The sequence below is a fragment of the Anthonomus grandis genome, chromosome 11, assembly GCF_022605725.1.
Source record: "Anthonomus grandis grandis chromosome 11, icAntGran1.3, whole genome shotgun sequence".
NCBI lineage: Eukaryota > Metazoa > Arthropoda > Insecta > Coleoptera > Curculionidae > Anthonomus > Anthonomus grandis.
This window is the reverse complement of record NC_065556.1, coordinates 29621580-29644968: the sequence shown is the minus strand read 5'-3', so window position 1 is coordinate 29644968 and position 23389 is coordinate 29621580. Positions and strand designations below refer to the sequence as shown.

The 23389-nt window shown below is 35.6% G+C and overlaps 2 protein-coding genes and 1 long non-coding RNA gene across 5 annotated transcripts in view; 1 reads left to right on the top strand and 2 right to left on the bottom strand.

Moving 5' to 3' along the window:
• Positions 1 to 3840: 3840 nt before the first annotated feature.
• LOC126742233 (facilitated trehalose transporter Tret1-like) lies at positions 3841 to 15457 on the top strand. 2 transcript variants are annotated; one of them, XM_050448859.1, is made up of 3 exons: positions 3841 to 3975; positions 11337 to 11593; positions 14322 to 15457. In XM_050448859.1, the coding sequence occupies exons 1-3, from the start codon at positions 3921 to 3923 to the stop codon at positions 15378 to 15380; spliced, it is 1371 nt and encodes a 456-aa protein (XP_050304816.1). In that variant the 5' UTR covers positions 3841 to 3920; the 3' UTR covers positions 15381 to 15457. The 2 variants fall into 2 exon arrangements, with proteins under 2 accessions (XP_050304816.1, XP_050304817.1); XM_050448860.1 differs by lacking the exon at positions 3841 to 3975 and adding an exon at positions 7927 to 8095.
• Positions 12835 to 23389, bottom strand: part of LOC126742237 (uncharacterized) — a 263438-nt gene continuing 252883 nt past the window's right edge. For both annotated transcript variants that reach the window (XR_007662509.1, XR_007662510.1), the window contains exon 3: positions 12835 to 13326. This is a non-coding gene — a long non-coding RNA (uncharacterized LOC126742237). The remainder of the gene's footprint in view (positions 13327 to 23389) is intronic.
• Positions 18983 to 22247, bottom strand: LOC126742234 (facilitated trehalose transporter Tret1-like). Its single transcript, XM_050448861.1, has 2 exons — positions 21905 to 22247; positions 18983 to 20428 (listed from the first exon to the last, which is right to left on the bottom strand). The coding sequence occupies exons 1-2, from the start codon at positions 21942 to 21944 to the stop codon at positions 19104 to 19106; spliced, it is 1365 nt and encodes a 454-aa protein (XP_050304818.1). The 5' UTR covers positions 21945 to 22247; the 3' UTR covers positions 18983 to 19103.

Sequence of the window (23389 nt, the reverse complement as noted above, 5' to 3'; positions counted from 1 at the left end):
TACAAAAATTTAATTCTTAATTTTAAATTAACAAAAAATAAACAAAAACAATATTCAATAACTTGTATGACCTCCACGACTGTTCACAACTGCTTGACATCGTCTGGGCATGCTTAGAATTAAATGATCAATATCATCTTGGGGTATCTCATTCCAGGCTTCTTGAAGTGTCAGAAACAAAGTTCTTCTATTGTCTCTTGGTCTTTCCATACGAAGAACTCTTCTTTGAAGCATATCCCACATGTGTTCAATGGGGTTTAGGTCCGGGGATTGAGGTGGCCATGGTAAGACATCGATATTATTCATTTCTAGAAACTCTCTAGCAACCCTTGAAGTGTGTGGTCTGGCATTGTCGTGCATGTAAACAAAGGTTTGACCAATTGCTGCTGCATACGGAATAACAACAGGTGCCAGTATCTGATCCACGTATAATCTGCCAGTTAAAAAGTTTTCTAATAAAATGAGGTCTGTTCTTCCTCCAATACTAATGCCTCCCCAAACCATGATGGTTCCGCCACGAAAAGATTGCACTTCCTGGACATTGCACAGGCGGTTTGCGTTTCCAGGCTCTCTCCACATGCGAACTCTTCTTGAGTCGGGGTAAATTCCAAACCGAGACTCATCAGTGAACAGCACATTTGCCCAACTTTCATTTTGCCACAACAAATGTTCTTCCGCCCACAAAAGTCGTACTCCTCGATTACCCCAGGACAACGGTTGCACCCTTAAAGGCCGACGACTACGTAGGTTGTTTTCATGCAAACGTCGGCGTACAGTATCGGCTGAAACCTCAACGTTATGCACTTGCTGTAGCATGATTTGCAATTCTGGTGCTGTTACAGTGGGGCGTCTTCGAGCATTTAAGTGTAAAAAGCGGTCCTGTAGAGGGGTTGTAATACGTAAGCGACCTCTATGCCTTTCCGCCACATCGCCTTCTTCTCGATACCGTGCATATAAGCGTGAAATTACGCTTTGAGTAGTGCCCATGTTCACTGCAACCTGTGCTTGCGTCATACCACCATCTAAAAGGCCCACCGCTCGTATCATTTCTTCTCTCGTTAAATGTCTGCGCTGCATGGTTAGCAAGAACTATACTGAGCTCTATGAACAAACTTTTTTCCAAAAAAACGCAAACACTTTTTTTTGGTAAAAGAATTCAAGACAATAAATAACGATATGTGTATTTGTTTATTTATTTGAGATAAATAAATTAAGTAGAAAAATGTACAGTGTGGTTTAAGCAGTCTAAAATAAGGATAAAGTCTAGATATTTTTATATTTATAGCAAGTATATAAAATTTTAACAAATTAAAAAAAAAATTAAGAAAATTCTAAATTATCCCTAGACATTGCGGTTGTGTGTATTATTGGCTTTATATACCACCTTGGGCGGCAACAAGACTCCATTGGCGCTACCGCAGACCATTATGCTAATTGCTGTCCTGGAATGATTTTGGACACGTTCGACCCTTTTCGAGTTTCGTGGAACAATGACTTTTTGTGTAATATTTGCAAAAAACTTCAAAACATCCTCTTGGTCCTCTGAGGATCGGAATCTTTTGATATTCGAGGCTATTCGAACAGATAAATTGTTTCGTTTGATGAAAGCACTAACCATATCATCCCCAGAGGTGTTGCCTTTTAATACAGGTATAACAATACCTTTTTTGTCAAGATATTTTTTAATAAGAGCCTTTATATCTGCCTTTGTTAGTGGAAATCCCCATTCTGCCACGACTCCCAAGGATCTTGATATTAACCCTTCTTCTTCCTTACTTCGGATGTCCAACAGACTTTGGGTGCCTTCCAAGGCATTTATAGACTAGAGTCATGCGTGGGATCCTATAGGTTTGGGCCGCTAGTTTTTTGCTCATACCACTTCGAACGGCCTCCACTGCTTTTTCTAAATTTTCTTCGCTATAGTTGGCATATGGCCAGGGGTTTTTTCGTAGATCCTCTTGGTTTAATTAGTTACTTGGATCTGTAACAAAAGAACTATCATTATGTTTTAAATTGCAGCCGCACATTTTTCCCTTCATAAAAAAAACAATGGCACGCTGCTGGACATGACAAAGTTACCCCGGGGTGACAAAGTAACCCCGGTTTACGGTAGTTATTGTATACTTCCTACGAGTAGGTACGTACAAATAAATATGTGATGATCAAAATGAAAATAATACTTGAGGTGACACGCCAAGATACAACAAAAGTACCTAAAATAAACCCGTGAAAACAAGTATTAACACACTAACTAAAACGCCAGTCATCACTTGAAGACGGCGGGATTTGCCGACAGGTAAATTTTGAGCGTCGGCCCGTCGAATGTTGGTGTATGGGTGGCTAATATTTGAATTATTATCATAATATTTGAATTATTATATATTATATGTAACCCAATATATATTCTTTATCTATGATTATTATAACCCATATTCTCAATCAACGGTTCGAGCCAGAGCGCTTTGCGATTTATAGCGAATTTACGTTTACACGTTTAAAGTAACCCTTTTTCTACCTGCCGTCGGCATGGAGCTCTTTCTGATTGAGGAACAACGAATGAACATCATAAGTTTCTTGCAAAGCTAGGCAAGAATGGTCGTGAAATTTTCGAGTGTTTGAAACAAGTTTACAGAGACAATTCTCTAAAGAAACCAACTGTCAACAATTGGTTGAAAAGGTTTCGGGAAGACCAAGAACACGTGAAAGATGACCAACGTTCAGGACGCCCCTCCACATCGACTTCTCAGTAAAAACGTTAAACGAATTCGTGGTTGTGTCCTTAATGACCGTCGATTGACAGTTAGGATGATAGCTGAAAAACTGTCAATACTTAAAACAATCGTCCACGAAATCCTGACAGGATCAGGCAAGTGGATCCTTCGTCACGACAACGCGCCTGCACACACATCTCTCGTTGTGCGTGAGTTTTTGACTAGGAGCTCAATCATTGTGACAGAACACCCACCTTATTCACCCGATTTAGCCCATTGTGACTTTTTTCTGTTCCCCAAATGCAAAATGGTGCTTCGGGGGCGGCACATCAAGTCCAAAACTAGCACCTGAAGACTTCCAGCGATCATACCAACAGTGGAAACGGCATTGGCAAAAGTGCATCTTGTCTCAGGGGGAGTACTTTGAAGGAGACCATAAGGAAATTTTTGAATAATTGTAAAATAAAAATATTATTCCACTTTTATACGTATTTTTCGGACAAACCTCGTAGATTTTCGAATACCTTCATCTTGTGTAAGAGGTATCTTACATTGCCATATGGCCACAGGTAACTTTAATAAACGTAGCATAATTACTTCTACTAAAGTTGGCATGTTCAATTAATTGATAAATAAGTTACAATTATTGGCTATATATTCACCAAATTGTTGTCTCCGTATAATTTAGAGACACCCAATCTACAGGAAACGTTACTATAAAAAACTTTGTTATTGATTCTCACTTTTTTTGGATTGAATAAAGAATGTAATACATAGGTACTTTTATAGTAACAATTGACATAATGGTTGTGTTTATGATGCTTACTCATCAACAACAAAAAATAATGTTTGCGATAACCATTTTTATTTTTTGTTAATTTTTTTAAGAAGTTATATAGTTTTATCGCGAATAAGTTACTTAACTACGCGATTTTCTATAATAACTAATTTCAATGCTATACAGCTTTAATAATGGTAAATCCGTACACGTTTTTAGTAGATATATTAAGGTTGCCGCACTGAGGTCGTTTATTTTTTAATTTAATATAATAAACTCTAAATGGGAATACCTTGTGTATAACATTGTGGTTATATATAATATAAAACCATCGGTAACTTTTGTTGGACATTGTGTGATAATCGTGCATAGTAATGTTGGTATGTCAATGATTGTGTGTCGGTGTTTTTCATTGTGCTCTATGTGTTAAAATGGAAATTATTTGGTTTAAAACTTTGGAATATTCTGTGGTTACTGTTTTAACAGGTGAGTTTGGTTTAATCTGTAATTTGACAATATGATCAGAGTATTTAAAGCCATTCATTTACTAAAGGCTATAAAAAATTATAAAGTGAACAAAATAAAATAGTAGGAAGTCATGAATAGATGAAGACACTCACTTTTTTTGCACAAAAATAAATTGTTTTATATTGGATCCTATATAAAAATAAATATTCACTTGAGTTCTATACATTTTAAATGGAACAGAATACAATTTTTTTAAACAACTATAAACAATTATTGTTTATTTTTGAACCGCTTAAAATACGAATATTCGCTTTGACTACCTTGAAGAACAAAGCAATCTTCTTCCAGGCAATTGAATCCTGTTGAAAAAAGTGAAATTAATTTAAATTAATAATTTGTTCCAGGCTACTTCTTTCCATAATCATTACTTGAATTACTTGAATACACTTTCATTAATTCAACTGCCTGAACCTGAAAACTTACCATATCTTAACTGAATGACTGACCTCAACTGCCTGGAACATGTTCCCAAATTCCCAGTACTTCCAGGCAATTGGAATAAAAAACACTGTTTTTTTACCACTGCTTGGAATAAAATGAATAATCAATTATACACATATTAAAAGCTCATATAGGTTTTAACAGGTACTAGTTCATTTATTATTGTTCAAGGCAGTCAAAAGCGTAAATAATAATCAACTGCTTGAAATAATTAACAGAAAATCAAGCCTGGAAAATTGATTTTATTCTTCTTCAATAGTTAGTTAATTGAGTTCTGCTTACAAGAAGTACTGCCTTGCCTGGAAAATTAATGAATATTGAGGATTTTTTGCAGAAATTCTTCCGCAAGCATTTGAGTCCTCTTTACAATCAAAAATCTCCTTAACAACTACTCTCAGGCAAATAAAAACTGTTTGAGCAAGTCATGATTTTTTGAAGAATTTTTCCAGGCAGTTAAGGTCCAAAAAACCAGTCGCAATCTTCTCAACTGCCTAGACTGTCACGGAAAATGACTTTAACTGCCTGGAAAACTCGTTTTATTCTTCCAGGCAGTTGAGTTCTGCTTGGAAGCAAGTTCAAAAATGAATAATGGACTGTCTGGAAAAATCATGAATATTGAAAGATTTTTCAGAATTCTTCCAGGCAGTTGAGGTCAAAAAATAAGAGTGAGCTGAACTGAACATTTATGTTTTTTAAAAACTGCCTCCAGGAAGTCTAAATAAAGAGTCAAAATCTTGTCAACTGCCTGGAATATGTAACTTTTAACAATTACTATAACTGCCTGGAAAAATGTATTTTATTCTTTCAGGAAGTTGAGGTTTGAAAAATATACATAGATACATGAAAGATATAAAAATCTTTTAAAATAGCAGTTTTCTCTTAAATTCTTTTCAGCAGCTCAATTCTCCTTGAAAGGGAATAAATTTCTTAATGTTTGCAGAATATTGAATAATGAGCCTGGACGACTGCCTGGAAAAGTATTGAATATCGAGAAATTACATATATTCTTCCAGGCAATTGAAGTCTAAAAAAAATACTTCTAAATCTCCTCCAATGCCTGGACTAGTTGCAAGCAGTTGGCCATTTTTTTTTAAAGAGAGTTACTTATTACAAAAAAAAATTACAAATTTGCTCAAAAATCTTAAGCCTGAGAATAGGTTACACGTGTGATCAGATCTGATCAACAGCTTGTGAAAATTACATTCTTAAAAAGCAGCAATTGTAAGATGTACAGTAACAGAAAATCAAGCCTGGAAAATTGATTTTATTCTTCTTCAATAGTTAATTGAGTTCTGCTTACAAGAAGTACTGCCTTACCCGGAAAATTAATAAATATTGAGGATTTTTTGCAGAAATTATTCCGCAGGCATTTGAGTCCTCTTTACAATCAAAAATCTCCTTAACAACTACTTTCAGGCAAATAAAAACTGTTTGAGCAAGTCATGATTTTTTGAAGAATTTTTCCAGGCAGTTGGGGTCCAAAAAACCAGTCGAAACCCTCTCAACTGCCTAGACTAAGTCACGGAAAATGACTTTAACTGCCTGGAAAACTCGTTTTATTCTTCCAGGCAGTTGAGTTCTGCTTGGAAGCAAGTTCAAAAATGAATAATGGACTGTCTGGAAAAATCATGAATATTGAAAGATTTTTCAGAATTCTTCCAGGCAGTTGAGGTCAAAAAATAAGAGTGAGCTGAACTGAACATTTATGTTTTTTAAAAACTGCCTCCAGGAAGTCCAAATAAAGAGTCAAAATCTTGTCAACTGCCTGGAATATCTAACTTTTGACTTAAAAGAGTTTAACAATTACTATAACTGCCTGGAAAAATGTATTTTATTCTTTCAGGAAGTTGAGGTTTAAAAAATATACATAGATACATGAAAGATGTAAAAATCTTTTAAAATAGCAGTTTTCTTTTAAATTCTTTTAAGCAACTCAATTCTCCTTGGAAGGGAATAAATTTCTTAATGTTTGCAGAATATTGAATAATGAGCCTTGACAACTGCCTGGAAAAGTATTGAATATCGAGAAATTACATAAATTCTTCCAGGCAATTGAAGTCTAAAAAAAATACTTCTAAATCTCCTCCAATGCCTGGACTAGTTGCAAGCAGCTGGCCATTTTTTCTCAAAGAGAGTTACTTATTACAAAAAAACTACAAATTTGGTAAAAAATCTTAAGCTTGAGAATAGGTTACACGTGTGATCAGATCTGATCAACAGCTTTTGAAAATTACATTCTTAAAAAGCAGCAATTGTAAGATGTACAGTAACAGAAAATCAAGCCTGGAAAATTGATTTTATTCTTCTTCAATAGTTAATTGAGTTCTGCTTACAAGAAGTACAGCCTTGCCTGGAAAATTAATGAATATTGAGGATTTTTTGCAGAAATTCTTCCACAGGCATTTGAGCCCTCTTTACAACCGAAAAATCTCCTTAAAAACTCCTCCCATGCAAATAAAGACTATCTTCGACTGTTTGAGCAAGTCATGAATTAATGAAGAATTTTTCCAGGCAGTTGGGGTCCAAAAAACCAGTCGCAATCTTCTCAACTGCCTGGACTAAGTCACGGAAAATGACTTTTTGACTTAAAGGGTTTAAAAATGACTTTAACTGCCTGGAAAACTCGTTTTATTCTTCCAGGCAGTTGAGTTCTGCTTGGAAGCAAGGTCAAAAATTAATAATGGACTGTCTGGAAAAATCATGAATATTGAGGAATTTTTCAGAATTCTTCCAGGCAGTTGAGGTCAAAAAATAGGAGTGAGCTGAACTGCCTAAAAACTGATAAACATTGAGGAATATATATATTTTTTAAATGTCCAAGCAGTCCAAGAGAGCATTTCGGATGTTGGCAATTATGTTTTTTAAAAACTGCTTCCAGGAAGTCTAAAAAAAGAGTCAAAATCTTGTCAAAAATTTATTTATTTTAAAAATTTATTTTCGGAATAGTTCTAGAACGGTCGATCTTGGTCTTCTGACATATCGTGCAACATTTTCAAATAAAACGAACGTTATTCTGCCGATGTACGGCTCTTGATTCTCGAATGCCTAAATTAAGCTAAACGCATATTGGCAAGTGTGCGCACGTATACCTACTTCGGCAATACTCGCTGTGGGTCAACATTTTCTTTGATTTACTGCCTCGAGAGCGAGCATCATGCAACAGGCAGTTAAATCCTACTAAAAGCAAGAAATCTTTTAAAAAAACTACTTCCAACAAACAAACGCCTAATAAAAACCTTTAACTGACTGGAAAAATCCCAACCGACCCAAAAATTGAACATTTAACCCTTAAACCTTGACTTTTCTTAAAACCTAAATAATATTTTTAAATATTCGGTATATACTATATCTCTACTAAAGTTTCTCACCGCGTTCGTCACTGTCCAAACAACAGCATGTTCGATTTAAACAATAATATCGGCGATAAGATTTCCTTCAATAAGTGGCCATTATTTATTTAAACTAATCACGACGATCGCATTATTATCCGTTCTTGAGCTACCGACGCGACGGGGAGGTTGTACGGGGGGTTTTCTTTTTCTTTTTTGTTTTCGTTCCAGTGCGTCGTTGTGTATAGTGACCCTATCAAGTTTCGCGTATAGTAAAATGGAATATTCGGTGATTACTGTGTTAACAGGTACGATTAAACCCCATTTTACTCCATTTTTTTATCCATATTGGTTGGCACATATATTTATTTATCACTATCAATTATTGTAGGAAAAAATGGTCTACTTAACTTAGTTCTTACCCTGATTTACCTGAAGGTGGACCAGGAATAGATTTTCCTCCTGCTTCTTTAATACCTAATTTAATTCTAATGAAAAATCTTAGATTAATACCATAGGTACCATATTCAACCTTCAAAACCTCCTTATAAATTAACTGGCTCACCTGTTGTTTCTCTTCTTATAGTTCCTGGATAGAACGTTCTAATATCTTTGGGGATCTTTCCCGATAGGTCAATCACTCAATCAATCAATATATGAAAGTAAATCTGTTGACAAATCTGTAAAAAGGAAAAATACTTATACACAAACAAATCAAACATATATAGCTCCGAGCGGAGCTATATACATAATCTAACAATACGAATAATCAGTTGCCAAGCAGTCGAAGGCATTTAGTCATTTCTTAAAAGCAAAATTCTACTGCCTTAAAAAAATGTTTGTAAAAATCCCCATTTTTATGGATTTTCATTTTTTTTTTAAACTTAATTGCCTGGAAGAAAAAAATAAATATTCCAGGCAGTCAGTGTCATTTTTAAGCCCTTTAAGCCAAAAAGTGAATTTTGTTTATTTTTAAAATTTTTACTCGTTTTTTAAACGTCATCTACCTAGAAGAGAAGTTTAAAAATTGCTCAGTATTTGGGCCTTTTCTAGACTCATTATTTGCGACACTTCAAGCCATTAGGCATTTATTATCCTTTCTTGTTAGCAAAAATACATTAGATATTCCAGGCAGTCAAAGTCAAAAAGTGTTTTTCTGTTACTTAGTCCAGGATTGCGAATAGATTACACGTGTTTCGCACCTAAAGGCATCATTAGATCAGACCTGATTAACAGCTTTTAAAAATTATATTCTTAAAAAACAGATTTGAATATCTGTAATCTATCCGTAGTGTGTACATCTTACAGTTGCTGCTTTTTAAGAATATAATTTTTAAAAGTTGTTGATCAGATTTGATCGCACGTGTAACCTATTCTCAATCTTAATATAAGCTTAAGTTTCTTGTCCCAACTTGTAGTTTTTTTGTAATAAAAAATGGTCAACTGCTTGCAATTAGTCTAGGTATTGCAAAAGATTTTTAACTATTTTTTTAGACCTCACTACTTTTTCAGGCAGTCGTCCAGGCTCATTATTCAATATTCTCCAAACATTAAGAAATTTATTTCGTTGATTCCAAGGAGAACTAAGCTACTTAAAAGAATTTAAGAAAAAACTGCTATTTTAAAAGATATTTATATCTTTCATGTATGTATGTATATTTTTCAAACCTCAACTTCCTGAAAGAATAAAATACATTTTTCCAAGCAGTTATAGGAATTCTTAAGCTCTGTAAGTAAAAGTTACATATTCCAGGCAGTTGACAAGATTTTGACTCTTTTTTTGAACTTCCTGGAAGCAGTTTGTAAAAAACATAATTGCCAACATCCGAACTGTCTCTTGGACTATCTGAAAAAAAAACTGTTTTCAATTTATCAGTTTTTTAGACAGTAAAGGACCTCTTCAGCTCACTCTTATTTTTTGACCTCAACTGCCTGGAAGAATTCTGAAACGTTCCTCGATATTCATGATTTTTCCACAGTCCATTATTCATTTTTGACCTTGCTTCCAAACAGAACTCAACTGCCTGGAATAATAAAATGAATTTTCCAGGCAGTTAAACTAAGCATAGGCAGGACCACATCAATAGCTCGTCGACTGCTATATTCGTGCCTTTCAAATTTTTGTTTATTGTTAATAAATAAATCTAAGAATTTATTTAGGTCAATACATCATCTAAATTGCATTTATAACACTAGTTTTTGACATATTTAAAAACGTCAAATTATCGTGGGTTTGTTACAAACACGCCATTTCTTGATTTTATCAATACCTCTGTTAACAGTGGTATTTAGGTTTAATGCATTTGTTTTATTCAACAAAATTGTTGCATCGTCCGCAAACTGAATAACTTTCCTCGTAATTCTAAGATTGGCCATCTCATTGGTCAACTGGCTGAAGCCCTGTAGAACACCACGAGTCATAAGTTGCTCACTTAGAGAGATACTACACTTTATAATGCAAATAAGACCCATATCCCTTAAGTTTCAACAGCAGTATTTCATACAGTTAACACAGTCAAATGCCTCGGTCAAGTCACAAAACAAGCTTGCAAGATTGCATCCGATGTTGGTACTTTAAAAGCCAAATTGCTTCGACCTAATAATTTGTTTTTCGGTTAAATAATATGATATTAATCGTTCAATGATGAATCCAGAGTTTTTACATTAATATCAGATGATTGACCTTATCAAATGCCTTAGAGAAGTCAGTATAAATGGCATCAACTTGACACGCTCACTTCAAAGCATCCGACAATTTGCTCTGGTAAACTATCAAATTAGTTTGTGTGAACCTCGCCTAAAATGATCCTATTCATTGATGAATCAAATTAAACAAACAAATAGCTTAGAGGAAATAAAAAAATTGGTAATTTTTATTTATGAATAACAAAATAGATATGAGCAAACAAAATCCAGTTCTGTATCACTATCAAGTGATAAAAATTAAATAGAAAAGTGTCAACAAAGATAATACACAAAATGCTTTTGAATACTGTATAGAATAAAAATGACATCATATCAAAATTCATTCATAAGATGTTGAAATAAGTTTGTTTTTGTTCATTTCACTTGATTCGAAAAAAATATCAATACCTTTATATTATGCAATAATTAATATAATAAGGCACTGCAGAATTTTTTCCTACGACCTTCCAAACATACAAGGCTTGAATCTATTAAGAGAAAGTTGAAAGCAATGCCATTGGTCAGGAATGACCTACCAGCAAAACTTGCTTGAATTCTAATGCATATCCATTAATTGCTTACTTATTATTGCAGTCCAAGTAAATTTCAGGTGTCTAAACAAAAATCCTTACAGGCAGGACTTTAATTGCCTGGAAAAGGCATAAATAGTAAAACCCTAGGAACGAAAATAGTATTTGCCTGGAAGAAAAACGTAATTCTATTCTTCCAGTTAGTTGATAAAGTCCAACAAGTGTAAAAACCTTCTCAACTTCCTGGAATTTTGCAAAAAAATATTTTTCTGTAACACCTTGATAGCTGAATGCGATTTTAATTAATCTTCGATTTTCTTTTCACCCCTTTAAGCTCTCGCACTTGGCTTCATTGCTGGGACGAGTTTAACATGGACCTCACCGGAAAGGACACACCTGAACGAAACGGTATTCGACGACAATCTCCAGGATAACGACTGGTCCTGGATAGGAGGACTTCTGTCGCTAGGGGCGGCCGTCGGTCCTTTCATCTTCAGTTACTTGGCCGACAAGATCGGGAGAAAGTACACCCTTTTGGCCGTGTCGGTACCGTTTGCCGTCAGTTCTGTCATTTGTGCATTTGCGAATACGGTAAGTAAAACAGAAATTTCGGAATTAAAATCTGAATCGAAAAACTAGAATATATTTCTTTTGGTTCTTAGCAGATACAATTAGAAAATTATCCTTTTTTTTGATACTTCCAGTATTAGTGCCTATATTGCTATGTAAAGTTATACAGGGTTTCCATCTATAACCTGACACATTTTAACTGCTTATAAGTCGAGAACAGAAAATGACAAAGATGTGCGGTTTTCACAGAACTTCATCAGTATTTTTGGCAGTGTTGCCAAGTTTCAAAATTTACCTGAAATAGGAGGAAAAAAATTGATGTATACCCCCCCGTATCGAATTTTTTCACCAAAAATTCAATTTTCTTCGAAACCGCACTAACTATACCAGCATCTTATTTAGGCCCCCTAGATTACGAAAACACCGGGTTATAACGAGATTCGAGCAGAACGAACTGAATGAGAGCACTTTGAATATTCGGAAAAAGTCACTTTTCGACCTCGTTTTTGAGGCCAAAAATTGGCTCCAAAAATGCGATATCTCAGCTAATATAAAAGCTACGACCTTGCAAATGGTCTCGTTGGATTCAGAATAACGAAACTAAGACAAAACCGTTGGAATTTTCCCGACAGTGGCTATAGAAGCCGAGATATCGACCTCTAAAGTTTGGCATTTTTCATTTTCGGGTATACCCCCCCGTATCGAATTTTTTCACCAAAAATTCATTTTTTTCGAAATCGAAATAACCATACCAGCGGCTTCCTCTCATCACCCTCATTACGAAAACACTGGGTTATAACGAGATTCGATCAGAACTAACTGAATGAGAGCACTTTAAATATTCGGAAAAAGTCAATTTTCGACCTCGTTTTTGAGACCAAAAATGGGCTCCAAAAATGCGATATCTCAGCTAATATAACAGCTACGACCTTGCAAAAGGTCTCGTTGGATTCAGAATGACCAAACTAAGACAAAACCGTTGGAATTTTCCCGATAGTGGCTATAGAAGCCGAGATATTGACCTCCAAAGCTTGGGATTTTTCATTTTTCGGGTATACCCCCCCGTATCGAATTTTTTCACCAAAAATTCATTTTTTTCGAAATCGAACTAACCATACCAGTGGCTTCCTCTCATCACCCTCATTACGAAAACACCGGGTTATAACGAGATTCGAGCAGAACTAACTGAATGAGAGCACTTTGAAAACTCGGAAAAAGTCACTTTTCGACCTCGTTTTTGAGGCCAAAAATGGGCTCCAAAAATGCGAAATCTCAGCTAATATAAGAGCTACGACCTTGCAAAAGGTCTCGTTGGATTCAGAATGACCAAACTAAGACAAAACCGTTGGAATTTTCCCGATAGTGGCTATAGAAGCCGAGATATCGACCTCCAAAGTTTGGGATTTTTCATTTTTCGGGTATACCCCCCCGTATCGAATTTTTTCACCAAAAATTCATTTTTTTCGAAATCGAACTAACCATACCAGTGGCTTCCTCTCATCACCCTCATTACGAAAACACCGGGTTATAACGAGATTCGAGCAGAACTAACTGAATGAGAGCACTTTGAAAACTCGGAAAAAGTCACTTTTCGACCTCGTTTTTGAGGCCAAAAATGGGCTCCAAAAATGCGATATCTCAGGTAATATAAGAGCTACGACCTTGCAAATGGTCTCGTTGGATTCAGAATGACCAAACTAAGACAAAACCGTTGGAATTTTCCCGATAGTGGCTATAGAAGCCGAGATATCGACCTCCAAAGTTTGGGACTTTTCATTTTTCGGGTATACCCCCCCGTATCGAATTTTTTCACCAAAAATTCATTTTTTTCGAAATCGAACTAACCATACCAGCGGCTTCCTCTCATCACCCTCATTACGAAAACACTGGGTTATAACGAGATTCGATCAGAACTAACTGAATGAGAGCACTTTGAATATTCGGAAAAAGTCACTTTTCGACCTCGTTTTTGAGGCCAAAAATGGGCCCCAAAAATGCGATATCTCAGCTAATGTAAGGGCTACGACCTTGCAAATAGTCTCGTTGGATTCAAAATGACGAAACTAAGACAAAACCGTTGGAATTTTCCCGATAGTGGCTATAGAAGCCGAGATATCGACCTCCAAAGTTTGGGATTTTTCATTTTTCGGGTATACCTCCCCGTATTGAATTTTTGCTATTATATCAAAAAGAGACTTTTGAGTCAAATGACAGAAAAAAAATGTATTTGTTCTAGACGTTTAAATTATCCTTCTTCCTCAACTGCCTGTAAGAAATATTTAAATTATATCAATTTCTTCGAAAATCGGATTGACTTTAAGACTTCCCAACTTAAGAAATAAAGAAGAACAAGCAAACTATTAACATGAAAATTAATAAATTAAACAAGAAAATTTACACATACTTAAGAAAAAACTGGGAATAATGATCATAAAGTGATGCTTTTGATACCATACCTAAAACCTCATTTTTTTATCCCTGTCTTGACTAAAAACAGACATTTTGCGTAAGAGGTAAAATTAAAAATGTACTTTTTACAGGCATTTAAATTAGCTTTATTCCTTAACTGCCTCGAAGAAATAATTAATTTAGCTAATTTTTTTTAGGAACATTGGCTTCACTTTAAGATCGTTTTCCATATATGGTCATCTGTCTTAGAGTTCCTATCTGTATAGAAAAACGATATTTTAAGCTCCCTGAAACATCGATTCAATTCATGTCAAACAATTATTTATTGACTTCCTTTCAGATTCCAGAGTTCATGGTGGCGAGACTGATAACCGGTTTCGGAGTAGGCGGCACCTTCACCATCCTGCCCATGTACGTCGGCGAAATGTCCCTGGACGAGCATCGAGGCGCCTTAGGTTCCGGAATGAACGCCTTCATCTGCGCCGGCTTGATCTTCACCTACGTGGTCGGTTACTTCGTCAGCAACGTCATGGTGTTCAATTTACTGTTGGCCGGGATAACCGCGATGTTTTTCCTGCTCTTCTTCCTGATCGGCACCGAAACGCCGCACTATCACGTGCAAAAGAACCAACACGATTTGGCCAAGGAGGCCTTATTGAAAATCCGGAACGCACCCAGCGACGAAACCGAGAAGGAGCTCGAAATGATCCGGAAGGAGATTGAAAAAGAGGAACGCGGCAGTTTATTGGATATATTCAGGACCAAAGGGAATATTAAGGCGTTTATTATTGGGGCCGGGTTGGTGTTCTTTCAGCAGGCCTCCGGGATAAACGCGGTCCTGTTTTTCGCCCAAACGATCTTCGAGGATGCCGGTACCACCTTGGAGGCCGGTTATTGTTCCATGATTATCGGAGCGGTACAGTTTGGGACCAGTTTTATAACCCCGTTGGTCTCGAACCTGTTTGGCCGTAAGTTCCTGCTAATATTCTCCTCTATAGGCATGTGCCTTAGCGAGAGCATCTTGGGGGTGTACGACATCATCAAAAGCAACCATCCGGACTCTGTTAGCAGCAGTTTGTCCTTTTTGCCGATTTTATCGCTGGTGCTTTATATAATAACGTATAACGTGGGTATTGGACCGCTCCCTTGGGCGATAATCGCTGAAATTTTCCCGACTAACATTAAAGCTCCCGCAGGAGCTTTGGCTGCTTCCGTATGCTGGTTCACCAGTTTTTTGATAACGAACTGGTTCACCCAAATCGTGCACAAGTTGGGACAGGGGCAGTGTTTCTTAGGTTTCGCCGGGTTCTCGTTGCTCATGGGGGTGTTTACTGTGTTTTACGTGTTAGAAACTAAAGGGAAATCGTTGGCACAGATTCAGGCCGATCTGAACCGATGATCTGAATTGGGACATTTAAATAATGAAATGTAGATAATTTATTTATTTAAAATAAAGGTTTTGTTTGTTATAATAAATTGATTGTTTTTGTTCTTCTTTTTATTATGCGCAATTAAATGTTTTCGCTATTATATCTAAAGTGGATAAACGTTTAATAATTATCTTTATTATTATCTATTATCCTAAAGTGCTTCGGTGAAATGCCTAATAATAAGCACTTTGTTTACGTAATACATATTATTAGGAAATTTTAAGTTTTTTTGTTCAGTACATACGCGGGATATTTGGAGCATCCCAGGCTCATCCTGCGACAGAAAAATTCAGAGCGAAGCTCTAATGGAAGGGCTCTCCTGCGGGGGAGTTTTCGCACAAATTTCGGACCCGCCGAATAAAAGTGCTTATAACTTTGTTGGTATTTAGGGTAGAGAAATAATAATAATAATAATAATAATAATAAATAAATTTATTTGCCAGTAATAGTACAAGTTTACAATGCATTATTGGTTTACATTCTTCATACATGATAAATGTATTACTGCAAAATGGAGTTTAAGGCAGTAAAACTGATATTGAATAAACTCCGTGAAAATTTTGTAACTGTAACTAACAACAAAGAATATTAAATTAATATATAGATTCAATGTTAGCACAATAGCAAATCATAAGTAGTATGTAGTTTTATAATTTCAACACAAGTAAATTACAACACTGTTTTTACCTAAAACATTCTAATAGTTCCTAGTTCTTATACTTATAGTAGACGTTTGTACCTACCCAAAACACAAGTACACTATACCGTATGAAAAAAAAAGATAAATAAAAAACAACAAGACTTAGTGGTGTGTTAGCAAGTTATTTTTATATAGATATTTGAATTTTGTTGGCGTGAGTATTTTCATTTCGAGAGGAATATGATTGTATATTAGGTAAACATTATAAGAGAAAGATCTTGCAAACAAGGCAGTCTTATGGAAAGGAGGAGATATTAAGCCCCTATACCTTAGGTTTAAGTTGTGAACATCTGTTCTAAACTTTATTTTGTTGTACAAATATGGTGGACTTTTATTAAATATTATTCTGTGGAATAAGACAGCGGAGTGAAATGTACGGCGATTTTCCATATCCAACCAATTGCAAGTTTTGAGTTTGTGAATTACTGGCTCAAACTTCCTTATGCCAAATGCAAACCGCAAACACGACCTCTGAACTCGCTGTATCCTGTCCCTATCCTGTTTGGTTAGGCATGGACCATACAATGCATCACAATAATTAAAGTGGCTTAACACAAGAGCATCTGACAATGTTAATTTTAGTTTTTGACTTAGTGCACGCCTATGTGGATATAACAGCTTTAAATTTGCATACGCCCTCTGTACACACGCAGATACATGTTCGCTGAATCTTAAATCTGTATCTAAAATTACCCCCAAATTCCTAGATTTTTTTTCAAAGGTAAGCTCTGAGTTATTTAAATTAATTTTAAGTTGGTTTTCTAAGTCAATTTTTTGTTTTCCAAAAGCAGGTATTTTAGTTTTTAAAGGGTTTAATTTTAAGTGGTGTTTTTCTGAGTTTCGAACTAGTTGATTCAAATCTTTATTTATGTTAAGTTGAGTTTGTGCTATGCTATTAGGTGTGACAGAGTATAATAATTGTTTATCATCAGCAAAACTATAATCAATACAGTGTTCAAGGGCATGTGTGAGATAACAGGTGTATATGCAGAATAGTAACGGGGATAGCCCGGAGCCCTGTGGAACACCACAGTGAAGCGACCCTTTGTCCGAACATCCCTTATCAGTTTCTACATATTGAACCCTATTAGATAAATAGCTTTTAATTAGATCGACAGCACTCTGTGAAAATCCAATATGCAATAGCAAAGCGAACAGAACCTGGTGGTTTACCTTATCAAACGCTCTTGTGTAGTCTAACAATATCAAAACACATGAGTTTCCAGAGTCTATATTTGACATTATTGAATCAACCACGTCCAACAATGCTGTACAGCAACTGTAACCTTTTCTAAATCCCGATTGTCTCAAGGGAAGGATATTGTGTTTATTCAGGTGTTCTATTATTCTAGCGGTTAAGATTTTTTCAAATATTTTCGAGCAGGGTGATAAAATGGATATGGGTCTTAATTCTGAAAGGTTTGTGGGCTCGGTTTTAGTTTTCGGCAACGGAAAAACTCTAGTAATTTTCCAGGAGTCTGGAAATTTAGATACGAGAATACACGAGTTATAAATATTAACTAAAATATTTAGAATCTGAGGGCAGCATAATTTTAGCATTTCACTGTTTAGACCATCCGGACCAACGGCATTTGATTTTATTGATGATAAGGCAGTGTAAACTTCCTGTTCATCCGTCAATCTAAAAGAAAAAGGCTCAATAAAGTTTTTTGCCGTACTAGTAGTATATAATAAAATCAAGTCCGGATCTGGTGGTTCAAGTTGAGAAAATTAACGAAAAAAGTTGTTTATTTCATTCGGGTTATTAAGATTGTTGGGAATGGTATCACCGGACTTTTTGTTTAAAATATTAAGATTCTTGAGAGTTTTCCATAAAATCTTTCCGTTGCCATTGTTATTCTCTAGTAAGTGTTCTAGGTAGGCTCTTTTTTCTCTATTTATAATACTAGTAGTTTCGTTTTTAATGTATTTATAGTAATTCCAATTTAGGGGTTTTATTTTTTTTAAATTTGTTATAAGCCTGATCCTTTCGCTTGATAAACCATTGAACAGCATAAGTACACCATGGCTGGTTTCTATGTTTATAGTTAATTGTTTTATAGGGAGCTAATTGATCAAATAAGTTAAGTATTGTATTAGTAAAAAAATCAACTTTCAACATGATTATTTATATAATAAGTTTAATAAGTTTAATAAATGAAGTTTACCTTTTTATAATCTAGAAATATGAGGCTACAATATGTATATAAACAAATTTTCGTTTTTTTCTTTTTTTTTTTGAAAAAAAACGCCTTCAAAGTCTCAGAAATTTTTTCAATGGGAATTCGCTACAGGTCGCAACGCTTCTTTGAATGTTATGAAACGTTACGGATCGATTAGAATTCACGTGAGACATGGCACTATAGTTTTTGGTTATTTTCCGCCTACGGAAAGTGTTTTTTAACGTTCAAAGACATGTGTGATATTTTAGTCCCTCTGATTTTCCTATAATATAATTATAATGTATTTTCGTGTAACAGTCATATAACAGCAATTATTATTATGAGGTTCTAATAAACAATAAATTTAATTGCATTAAATTAACACATTGTCATGGAGCGGCTGTACATGTAGATCAAATTTAAGAAGCTATTTTAAATTAAATTGAAGAAAATCCTAATACTAGCACTTGGAAAATTAACTATTCTATACTAGCAGTTCCAACATTTAATTTAGTAAAACTCGATAGTTCACATGTTTTACTTTAATCCTTATTTATTGTTTAATTAATTACATTAAAAACTACTTCCAGGCAATTACATTTTCCCAGCAAACTATGTTCAATACAATAAAAAATGTACCCCTAATGTAAACAAAAAAAAAACGTTTATTTATCTATCGTGTGTTGCTTGGGTAAGGAAACACAAGAAATCACTTTATTAATAGCAAAGTTTATTACAAAATAAAAATTGCCATTCTATGAACAAAAATATAATACAATTCACAGCCATTTTAGTAATGCACAGTAAAGCATACTATAATAAAAACTCTGTCACTTCTTTAACATATCCTGTATTTCCTGGAAACTCTTGCCTTTGGTCTCTGGGACCCAGACAACAGTAACAAGCAGTGCCACCCACGATAACCCAGAGAACAACCAAAAAGTACCGGCCCTATGCACGGAACCATTCAAATAATTAAAAAACTTCGTAACAATAAATGCGGACAAATAGCAAGAGGCCGCAACTGCTGCGGCAGAAATCGCCTTGACACTATTAGGAAATAGTTCGGAACTGATGGTCCATGGCAACGACCCAAAACCGATAACATAAAAGAATATGTAGCCAATTAAACCGGCTATGGGGAGCCAGAAAATGCTTTCGGTGCCCATATTGGTGCAATCTTTAATATAGAAAAATGCGCCGAGCAGACTCAAGGATAGTCCAGAACCAAACGCCGATACTCCCATAAGCCATTTGACCCCCGTATGCTTCACAATAAGCGCAGTAAAGAAACTGAAGAGCAACAAACAAAAACCGAATATGTTCGAGCACATCGGAACTGATAGCTGGGTACCAGAAGCTTCAAAAATCGGCTGTAAGTAGTAAAGGACCGCGTTGATCCCGGAGAACTGCTGTAAAACCACCAGAGATACCGAAATAATGAGGGCCTTCCTAAGGGTTTTATCACGAACTATATCTGACCATTGGCCATCTTGGTGCTCGCTAAAAGCCACTTGTAACGCTTTAACTTCCTTTTTAGACGAGCCTACGCTTATCTTTCTAAGTTTCGTTAGTACCGCGACGGCCTCCACTTCTCGCCCCTTGTGTACTAAAAAGTGAGGCGTTTCATACCCGAGAAACATAAAAAGCACCATGAAACTCACCGGGAACACGATCAAAACCAAATTGAACCACCTGACGGACAAATAAGGCCCGACGGCGTAAGGCACGAAATTCCCCACCGACCAAAAAATATTCAACGTGGAAGACAGGGTGGACCGTTGAGAATCCTCGGACACTTCCGCGATGTACATGGGCAGAATGGCGTAACCCACCCCCACGGAAACCCCGTTGACGAGCCGCCCCGCGTAGAACATGTAAACGTTGGTGGCGAAGGCGTAGATCAGATATGCCGTTATATGGGGCACCGCCACTGCTATCAAAGTCTTTTTTCGGCCATATCGGTCGGCAACGAGGCCGGCCGGGAGGGCCCCCAAGATGGCCCCGATATTGATCAGACTTCCCATCCAGGAGTCTTCGTCTTCGGTTATGGGTCGTCCCAAGGGATTCACGGTGGTGTCGTTGGAGTAGAGTTTGGGGTACATCGGCGAGGTCCATGTTGAGGTTATGTCTCCGGAGGAAGCAAGGAGGTCGGCTGGAATAAAGGGAGTGTTGTTATTTAAAGTTTGATTGCATATTAGTAATACCGAGTACCGGATTATCCCTAGTTATTTGTTAAATATTTTGCAAAATAGTATAGGAGTAAGAGCAACAGCTTGAATGCTTCTACTCCTCGACACATAGATGACGGTAAGAGAGAGGAATCAACTCCTCGAAACTACACGGGCTGTCAACCAGCTGATATGTCATGTAAAATAAGGCCATTTTTCATAGTTCTTTAGTTTGCAGAGGCTTAATTTTTTTTGCTTCGTCCAAAACACTAAATTTCATTAATCAAATTTTGCAAAAAATCTAAACAAAATTGATCTGTTCTCATATTCCGCGCAACAATTTTCACGGGGTCTAGTTCAGTGCGTCAGCTGTAATTAGTTGTCATTTAGGTCTGCTAACACGTGGGATATAGGAAATTTTCCAAAAAAGCCACTGAATTACATTGTTGTAAAAGAACTGAGAAATAAACAGTAAAAACATTGAATCGAATATAGACATTGGCGATATTGCATTTGCATAAACTTTTTTGGTGAAAATGGCATGTGCAAATGTAAACAACAAAATAAGAAGTGACAAGAAGAAGGTTCAAATTCTTAAGCCTTGAAATCATGAAAATCTCAGTAATAAACAGTTTTATTTAAAATTCCATGTATGTAAAAATTATTTTCTTCATAATTCATTTATGTCCAATTCAACCATACCTTTGGTTAATCTCTCAGGCTTAATACAAGGTAAGATAATACAAGGTCTTCGTAACAAGTGACCCCACCAGAGGTGTCAATTATAATTAATACTATAGTGTAATTTCTCCTTATAATATAGTAATACATTTTGTGAATATTTCTGTTTAATTTATAAAACTCAAAAGTAACAAAAGTGAGAAAGAGAGGAATAAAAAAGCCCTAATTTAACTACTATATACTATCCGAAAGAACCATACATTTCCCACTAATTTTAAGCGCACAGTATAGTAGAGCGAAATTCAAATTTGGCGCCGCCATGACGTCACAAACCCATTTTTGCTTTCAGTTAGTACTACTGCTCGACGTTCAGAGGGCGCGGTCAAGTTTATTATCTAAAAAGTATCTATGGGTAAATAGTTGATGTTAGCTTTTACATTAATAGCATAGTAATGTGCCTTTATTTTATTATTGGAAGTATTATAAGTTTTTTTAATAAATTATAAAGGATATGATAAAGGAAGGAAAATTTGGGTTGTTAGAGTTATTTTGGTAGGTATATTTTTTTCTCATTTTCTACTTGCTTATATATTTGAAATGAGAGAGTTTTAATCCAAAGAGTAATCTTTATCCAATAATTTGATATATAAAAGATTTATGTGTGTCAATAACTTTCCGAGTTAAAGACACTTTAATCCAAGGTGGAAAGAACGTCCTTAGGCGGTTTTCTTTGAGGAACTTTTTACAAAGATCTATTAAAGTTATTAAGCAATACTCACCTACGAGAACTGTTATCACAGTGGTACTTATTCGGAACATATTAAACACTTACAAAATAATGTTTCGTACTATTAATGCGATATAAATCAAAGAAATATTATTGAAATCGATATTTCTCCGATCGCGCTCTTATCATAAATAGAAAAGTCGGATTTGAGCCTAAAAGTAACCTTTGGCCCTACATAATCAGCACTTAAAAAGAGAAAAGTCTAATGTTGTTTATCACAAAAATATAATATTTAATATGCACATATCAAGGTAATTAAGGGTACATTAAACCTGATCGGATGTTACTCCTGGAAAGAAAGAGATTTTTGCCCAAACCATGAAAAACAAACTGGCTACTGCGTTTATTACAAAATGTGTAATATTACATAGATACAGTATTTTCTATTTATATTTTCTGTATTTTCCGGATATTCTTCCCTTTGGTCTTTGGAACCCATAAAATGCGAACGTCCTATGAATCGCGTCATTTAAACTATTGAAAAACAAAACCACGTTGAAATCGCTTTAACACTGTTAATAGGGAACAATTTGGAACTGAAGGTCCATGACAAATATCCGAAACCTATGATAAAAAGAATATATAGCTGATTAGTGTAGACAAAAATGTTTTCCGTGTCCAACCTTTGATGTAGATAAACCCCGAGAATCCCTAAGGATAGGTCGGACCCTAAGGCGAATTATGCCCTTAAGCAACTTCACGCCTGGTCGTTTAACAGTGAACGAGGTTAAAAAGCTGAAAACGAGGACAAAAACCCCGGAAATGCTTGAACTTAGTGAGCCAGAAGCTTGAAAGATTTTATGACTCTAAGTAGTCTAGTACGACAATAACCCCGGAAAATTGCTGAAAAAATACCAAAGACATTGAAACGACTTAAGCCTTCCTCAACCATTTGTTTCTAAAAATATCCGACAATTTACCATCTTCATGCTCACTAAAAGCCTCTTTGAGGACTCCCACTTTCTTCATGGAAGCAGCTATACCTACTGTTTTTTCTTTGGCGGTTTTAAGTTTCCTTAAAACCGCTGCTATTGCTTCAACACCTTAACAGACAAATAAGGCCCTATAACATGAGCCAAAAAATTGCGAAAAGTCCCAAATATATTCAAGGTAATCGGAAGTGTGGATTGTTCGGAATTCTTGGATACTTGGGTAAAATGGCATATCCGATCCCCGCAGAGATTCCATTGATAAACCTCCCAATATAAAACATAATGCCTGGTAATTGATACGTATACGCACGTTGCACTACTATACAATCTAATCGAGGAAATATCTCTCACCGTTGATACCTTAAAACGAGAGACTCAAGCCGATATTATATAAAACTTGCCCAGCGCTTTCGTCAATTTATTAAATAGTACTAAAGATAAGCCTCAAGGTATCTTACACGATGCTGTTCTCACTCGCTTGGAATGCGGCCTATTTATTACTTACTTATAATAGTGACAACTTCGTGAAGGGTTATTTTAGTGTT